Source organism: Seriola lalandi, unplaced genomic scaffold (assembly GCF_002814215.2).
Source record: "Seriola lalandi dorsalis isolate HSWRI2012SDOR001 ecotype SW California unplaced genomic scaffold, Sedor1 jcf7180002053538, whole genome shotgun sequence".
Lineage (NCBI taxonomy): Eukaryota > Metazoa > Chordata > Actinopteri > Carangiformes > Carangidae > Seriola > Seriola lalandi.
Genome location: NW_019524091.1, coordinates 212,717 through 220,355, shown reverse-complemented (window position 1 = coordinate 220,355; position 7,639 = coordinate 212,717). Strand labels below are relative to the sequence as shown.

Genomic DNA, 7,639 nt, shown 5'->3' with positions numbered 1-7,639 from the left:
CCGGTCCTAGATTATTCTCATAATCATTCATGTGTATGTATACTTGCCTATTTCCCATGCTTCCATGCCAGATTATCTTTGTTCACTTGTGTTTGCTTTCTTGGTCTTTCCTAGTGTTTCTTTCTGTAGTTTTGCCTTTTTAGTTTCCCTGGTTGATGGGATTTTTGCCAGTTCCCTGCATGCATTTACTGCCTTTGTTGGACTACCTGTATATGACCTTAAGCACCATCATTAAAGATTTTGCCTTTTTGAGCTCAGCCTTGTTCCCATCGAGTTTCTCTGCATCTGAGCCTTTGTTTTGTTCCTACCAAAGTTGTCACTAGTTATTCATTAGCTTCATATTGGCAGACATTACAACACAAGCTCACGGTTTTGTAAGGTTCAGTCATAACAGTAATTCACGTCACATTAGTTTTTTTCATTGCCATTGGATGTGGTTTTGTTTTTGAATGAACTGAGCCAATCATTTTTCACATGTTTGCTGTTTGTTTGAGGCTGTCGGATTTTTTTTTTTTGTGAGCACAGGGACAGATGCTACTCCTCTTCATGGAACCAATCAGTGGCAAGGTCAGAGGTCACCGCTATATAAGCTCTGCAGTCAGACATAACTCTTATTTTAATAACAACTAGCAGCAGCAACAAGTATCTGGAGGATTTACACTTGAAGACATTTTACATATACATTTTTGATTTCATACTGTCTCCTGCAGTCATGGCCCAGATTTTACTTAACCGTATGGGGAATGACCACAATGAGTATATCAAGTAAGTATTTGGGAGCCTCAACTAAACTTTTGTTGACTCTTTTCTTCTTGTTGCTCTTCAAAAGAGCATTTTTCTTCATATGTCTTATGTCATCGTGTTTAATAGACTATTCAGAGCCTACACTTAGTGCAGCTAATGGATTTGCTTGAGCGTTCTGTATCATACATTAATATGTGGCACTAAATTGTTCTTAGACCAAGTGTTCAACTGAAAAATCCCTACTTGGACACCATGGAAGAGGATATTCTCTACCACTTCAGTTTGAGCACCAAGACTCACAACCTTCCAGAAATGTTTGGAGATATTAAGGTTTGTGAAATTAGCTCAGATTAAAGAAAATGATTTTGGGTATCCAACTCCAAAAGCTAGAAAACTAAATTCAGGTATCCTTGCTCTCTCTCTGTGTTTTCCATAGTTTGTGTGTGTTGGTGGCAGTGCGACTCGCATGAAGGCCTTTGCCCAGTTCATCCACCAGGAGCTGAAACTACCTGGAAGCCCAGAGGAAATAAGAAATATCTGTGAGGGGACTGATCGCTATTGCATGTATAAAGTGGGACCAGTGCTGTCTATAAGTGTAAGTATTCCCTAAGTTTCAATGGTGGATGCATTGTGCATGTGGACTTTACTAATCATTCATTTCTGTAAGTAATAATTATTTCATGGATGTTCAAAAAAATACTTCCATCCATTGTACGTATTATAGCATGGCATGGGCGTCCCTTCCATATCCATCATGCTACATGAGCTCATCAAACTGCTGCACCATGCCCAGTGTCATGATGTGGTCCTCTTTCGCCTTGGAACATCTGGTGGAGTCGGTAAGAACAGTTGTTGTGTTAAAGGTGACAGAAAGCGTTAGCTTTACCTTTCAGAGTGAACAGAATTCTTCAAGTGATGCATGCCAGTACTTTATTCTGGGTATCAGACACGACTATAATATAGCCCTTTATTGTCTCTAGGTCTGGCTCCAGGGACGGTGGTGATCACAGATAAAGCAGTGGACTACTCCTTCCGTCCCCAGTTTGAGCAAGTGGTTCTTGGTAAAGTTATCACCAGGAATACTGAGCTGGATGAAGGAGTGGCCAATGAGCTTCTGCAGTGCTCTTCGGAGCTTCAAAACTTTCCGGCAGTGATTGGACACACCATGTGCGCCCATGACTTCTATGAAGGTATAAACAGGATGTCATGTTCAGGTTGTTTGTGATCATATTTGGTATTCACCTACAGCACAGGCAAGAACCTCAGCAGGTCACATACATTGCTCAGATAGTGACAGATCCTGTTCTATGTCTCTCTAGGTCAAGGCCGACTGGACGGGGCTCTCTGTTCCTTCTCTCATGAAGAAAAACTAGAGTATCTGAGGGAAGCTTACGAGGCGGGAGTGAGGAATATTGAAATGGAGTCCACCGTGCTTGCTGCTATGTGCCGTGTCTGTGGCCTCAAAGGTATTGTTTTGTTATAAACATTCACACATTCACAGTTTTACATCCTACTTTGCGTACCATCCTTAGCCTACTTTGATACTGGTAAATAATGACATAATTAATTACATAAGTTATATGTCATTATTATGCATAATGACATTTGTAGAAAATAGATGTAGAGAATAGATGACATATGCAGAAAAGTGTCTTGTCTCTACTGACTGATTCTGATTTGACTAACATGAGAACAAAGGACATGAGCTTATACTAAATGACTGTTGACTTATTTATTTTTTCTTCCAGCGGCTGTGATCTGTGTTACATTACTGAACCGCTTTGATGGAGACCAGATCACTTCCCCTCATGATGTGCTGGTGGAGTACCAGCAGAGACCTCAAGTCTTGGTGTCCCACTTTATCAAGAAACGCCTGGGATATATTGTCTGAGACACCTTCATGTTCCATCCCTAGCACAGCATTCCCAAAAGATTGTATATAGCTTTGACTGATATGAGGATATGTAAATGTACTGTACTTAGCATGTTAATATTACACACTTATTTAAAAAGTTAAGATTATTATGATTTCTTTGATGCTTAAATATTGTTGTTTATGTAAGGTAACAGTAATTTTCTAAATATTGTGTTCTGTATGTTGATTTGACATCAACTTGTAACTGCCAAGAGAAGTCGAAGGTTTTTCAAACTCTTGTACTTTATTTGCGTGTTTCAGCTTGTCACCGGGGTGAAGGACAACTGATTACATTTTGGGGGTAACCCAAGTCTATTGCATAATTATTTTAGCTATAACTACAAATCTAACAGATATAGAGACTATTCCAAATCCTATGGGGATGCGTTTCTCCTCTTATATGCTTGTTAGATGAGAAACACTTATTATATAACTTAGTATTTTCTCTTATGATACAAGAAGAGGAAATTACCAGGCACATTATGAACAGGCACTGAACTAGTATATATGAATGTCCAGAGAGGTCATTTTCACCTGTTGGATGTACATGTTTATGCAGTATCATTACTGTATTCCTGTAGCGTATAAAACCTGCAATAAAGGTAAATAATAGTAATTGCACTGTATCATGTGGTGGTCAATACTGTAGCTGCCAATAACGGTTTTCTTTGTACAGTGTGAACTGTCCAACTGTGAATGTGATTCTTACACATTCAGATCAGTAAAATGTATTTACAATCATATAATCTTAATACCCGAAAAATGGTTAGTTTGACTTGATAATATGACCCCAACAAGCCCTTGGTCAGAATTTGAGTATGGATTTTGTGTCTCGTCGAGGTGGTTTGGGGGGTTTGATGACAGACAGAACCTCTTTGGCATATTGGCTGTGGTGCAGACCAGCCTCCCGCAGTGCCTGCTCAACCCGCACTCTTGGATCAGACACAATCTGGAAAACAAATAAAAATGAAAGAAAAAAAAACAGTAAATAATATATTTCTAGCTGTTTCACACTAGATCACACCCACTAGGTTACTATAGTTTGTTTTTATGGTTTATTACATATTTAATACTTGAAACAAGATTAATCACTAATCCTTCATGGTTTGGTACTGGAGGAGAAGATTATCACAGTTTGACAATCATTAGTCATTGCTTGTGTTACACAATAACCACATTCCAACCTGCTCTCCACAATGATGATAAAACCGCAGACCCACACAGACTCTTCAGTATAATGACTGACTTGGTGGCCTTGAGATCAAAGCTGTGTAAACAAGTCTATCAGCCAACCAGCTTGCATAATTTCTCCCACTACAGAGGTCACTGCCCTGTCTCGCCCAAGATGAACCAAAACATAATGGCTTAATATAATCAAGGAAACTGGGGAGAGGAAACTAGGTTCATGCTATGTATGTCATAGATAAGGAGTTTGGGGCAAACAATCATATAGCTGTAGAGCTTTTTAAATCATACAAAAGCTAAAGCTTATATGAGGTTAGACATTATCATACCTCACCTGTGTGTCTGTGTATGTGTTAATACTGTAGAGAGGCCTTTGGAGCTCAGACTCCTTTACATTCAAGTGTCGACTCCTCCAAGCCTCTGTATCTGCCATCATCCTCTCTGGGTCTGCCACTGCCACCACCCCAACCTATGATGAATAGGAAAAAAAACATTTTATATAGTGCTAACATACAATTGTCTGCCATAAGGTGGCAGTGATGCCTCGACTCAGATAAGGATGAGTCCAAGTCTTCCCTTGTGGGTCATTTCAACTGACAGAGTAAATTAGAGTGCTTGAGAGGGTTAAGAGCAGATAATGATCCACCTGCTTTCTGAGAGCTTCCAGACGATTCAGTTTCTCTTCTTCTTCTCTCTGATGCTCAAGCTCCCGCGCCTCTCTCTCCTCCCTGCGCCGCTGCAACATATCTGCCCTAAACTGCACCCTAGAGGGAGCACAGAAGGTGTGGACATTAGACCTAAACAGCCCCTCTCTTCCTTTGCCACTGCAATGACCAACATTACCAATCGTTCTTGACACAGCAAGGCTCCAGGCTGTGGAGGGTTTTATGAAGCTGCCAGAGTGCAGCTCCTCTCCCATCATCTGTTTTTATCGCCTTTTCAGGCTCTCATGATTCCTGATTCTTATTCCAGCCAGAGTTCATTCTCGCAGCCAAAGTCAATACTATTATCTGCTATTAATGCCAGTCTCTGTCAGTGTCTGTGGAGAAATGCTAAACAAATAATACCAAACACAAGATTTTTTTCAAAGGCAGAATTTATTTTTCAAGAGTTACTTAACATCAGGTCGACCTGCCAAATGGTTAGGGCTCCTACCTCAAGGGCTTATGGGTCATTTCCCTATACTCTTCCTGAATGTCCTGTCTGTCGCTACTGATTCTGAATAATAAAGGCAGAAAATGGCCAAAAAAAAAACTTTAAAAATGAGTAACTTAATGTCAGCCTGAATAGCAATGTTTCTGGTTGAAATTTTAAGTGTGTTGCATTTAAGAGGTTGACAAGAATGAGCAAAGAACACAAAGACACTGACACTCTATTGATCTTTTATGTGTATTAATGCTTTGATTGTTGGATTAATACATTATATATTATATACATTTTAAATTAATATGTAAATAAATGATAAGATGCATATTCTGATATAAGTGAAAATGAAAAACGTGTCTGTTATTATAGTAAAAAAAGGTATTGTCCCCATTAAAATCTAGAGATATCAGTAAAATTGTACCCACAGCCAATCAACTTACATACAAAGAAAAAATTCAAATTAGTGTATGGCTGCTAAAGATAATTTGGTACATATATGGTGGTTGGTAGTGAAGCTATAATAAATGCTATAGCAGTATAGTAGTATAGTAGTACATAAGTTATTAACTAATACCTGTTACCTGGCCCACTACTGTTACAGTGAAGCCTAGTATAAACATACTGTAATCAAGTTTATTTGAGAAAATGGAGATAGAGAACAGCCACATTTAATTGAATGGATGAATAGATCAATCAGTGCTCAAATCGATAAACATTGATTGTAAAAGTGTAAAAGCCATTTAAAAAAGTCATAAAAATTACAACAGGAGTGCAGTACTGTATTTGGATGCAAGATGCTGTTTATCAGTCTGCATTGGTTGGTCTTTCGATATTCCAGCAATTTAGTATTGCACTTCCATAAAGTTGGGTGATTCAGTGGTAATATTAAAAACGTCCACGTCTTTCAAATTCCTTATCTTCACTTTGTGATTGATGCTTTCTGGTATAAACTTAAGTCTTCAAGCCAAAGCTGAGATAATGATCGTGAACATCATCATGGTTGTTTTGTCTGATTAGAAAAATCCACAGAAGACATTATACAGCTGCTTCCACACCCTGAGTTGTATTCCCTATGATTGGTAAACTGATTTTGATATGAACCATCATGCTAAAAATTGTAATATAACTGTATATGTTTTTGTAATACACCTGTGACTGTAAGTGGTTGTAAGCCAATATGAAAAAAGCTAAATGCATGTCATGTCATGCTTGGTAATGGGCAATAATGTATTAGCTCTTGGGTCCCACGGTGCAACACTCACCTCTTCTTGTCTCTCCTTGCCTGTTCTTCCATGACGCTCCTCAGATAAGCAAGTCTCTCTTGATCTCTCTGCTCCAGCACATCCCTCCTCTTCTGCTGCTTTAAATAAAACTGCCTGACCTGAGGGAAAAACAACAATTTACAAAGAGTTACGACAAAAAGCTCCCAATAATTTGACTTCCACAGAACTCTTAGGATCGTCATGTCCTATCGATTGTGACAGAGCAGTAATCGGATAAGTGTAAATAGAGAGAATGAGATGATATTTCAATGTCTGGCAGACTAATGTACTAAATTACATGGAATACAATGCAGCCTAAATGCTCTCATTAATCAGAGAGTGTCTCAGATCGCCCATGCTCTCCTAGCAGACCCCTGAGGAGAGAGTTAATTAAACAGTCAGACACACACACACACACACACACACACACACACACACACACACACACACATTCTGGTGTAGTTGTACCAGTGAGGACAATAACTAAACTGAATGATCAAAATACCCAGATAATTGTACAAATGTATCTTTTTAAGTTTGATCTCCACGTGTGCCCACAATTAAATACTTAAGACAGCGTAGCCAAAAATGATGAGCAATTTGAAGCTAGTGTAATTTTATCAAATTGACAACCTAGTGATGGTTTTAATTTAGACAGACCCCCTGATGTCACCAAAGATAATGTGTTTTTATCTATCTAATTCAAGCAAGTTATTTAAATGTTTCCAGAAGTTTAGGACAGCTACGTGACAGCTACATAGCAGTACCAGTGCTTCTATTCTAATAACTTTTCAATAATAGGTTCTTTTCCATGAGAAGTCACTTATACACTCATTCACACACGCACCAAAAGCTTATATGCCACATTTATTTTGTTTTTGAGGAGTTCTTTCTTTTCTGTGAAATCACTGATATGTGTGCCGAGTGCCTGGGATCAAGCTGAGCCAATATGACTAATTTCTTTTTTTAACTTATGAGGCTATTTTCTTGGCACGCCATAGACATCCATCTAAACCTCACTCATCTATACCTATTGTCTCCCATTTTAAAATTTAGCGGATAATTCCTGCTGAGGACAGTCCTGTGTTTTTGGTTGACCAGGTCCTCTCCATTTTGAGCTGGCTGTGGGCTGTGGGCTGGCTGCATGATAAAGAAGTATTTGAATTTAAAATAAATTACCTTGTAATAAGTTATGCACACAATATATGGATCTTGTAAGCACAGGATAAAAAATGCCATCTATCATCTAGAAAGAATATTTACTGTAATATCTCTTATACAATAATGTATTAAATCAACTCAGTTTTTTTTCAAAAATTGTGTTTTCTCCCTGGTAACACAGAGAATCCTTTAAATCCAATTAATGGAATTATACAAATGAGTGAGA

The 7,639-nt window shown here is 38.4% G+C and overlaps 2 protein-coding genes across 2 annotated transcripts in view; one reads left to right on the top strand and one right to left on the bottom strand.

The window, feature by feature from the left end:
- The first annotated feature begins 605 nt into the window (after positions 1–605).
- Positions 606–2,893, top strand: upp2 (uridine phosphorylase 2). Its single transcript, XM_023401206.2, has 7 exons — positions 606–765; positions 960–1,074; positions 1,181–1,339; positions 1,469–1,583; positions 1,725–1,934; positions 2,064–2,210; positions 2,493–2,893. The coding sequence occupies exons 1-7, from the start codon at positions 713–715 to the stop codon at positions 2,633–2,635; spliced, it is 942 nt and encodes a 313-aa protein (XP_023256974.1). The 5' UTR covers positions 606–712; the 3' UTR covers positions 2,636–2,893.
- The window catches only part of LOC111651235 (coiled-coil domain-containing protein 148), a 28,268-nt gene continuing 23,512 nt past the window's right edge, over positions 2,884–7,639 (bottom strand). The window contains exons 12-15 of the mRNA XM_023401205.2: positions 6,253–6,371; positions 4,491–4,608; positions 4,179–4,313; positions 2,884–3,608 (exon numbers count right to left, since the gene is read on the bottom strand). Coding sequence (XP_023256973.1) covers positions 3,465–3,608; positions 4,179–4,313; positions 4,491–4,608; positions 6,253–6,371 — 516 coding nt within the window. The 3' untranslated portion in view covers positions 2,884–3,464. The remainder of the gene's footprint in view (positions 3,609–4,178; positions 4,314–4,490; positions 4,609–6,252; positions 6,372–7,639) is intronic.

Excerpts from the sequence above, each read along its gene's own strand:
- upp2 (XM_023401206.2), top strand. The coding sequence starts at position 713 with ATGGCCCAGATTTTACTTAACCGTATGGGGAATGACCACAATGAGTAT. Across the intron at positions 766-959 it reads GACCACAATGAGTATATCAA|ACCAAGTGTTCAACTGAAAA; the intron begins GTAAGTATTTGG and ends AATTGTTCTTAG. Across the intron at positions 2,211-2,492 it reads CCGTGTCTGTGGCCTCAAAG|CGGCTGTGATCTGTGTTACA; the intron begins GTATTGTTTTGT and ends TTTTTCTTCCAG.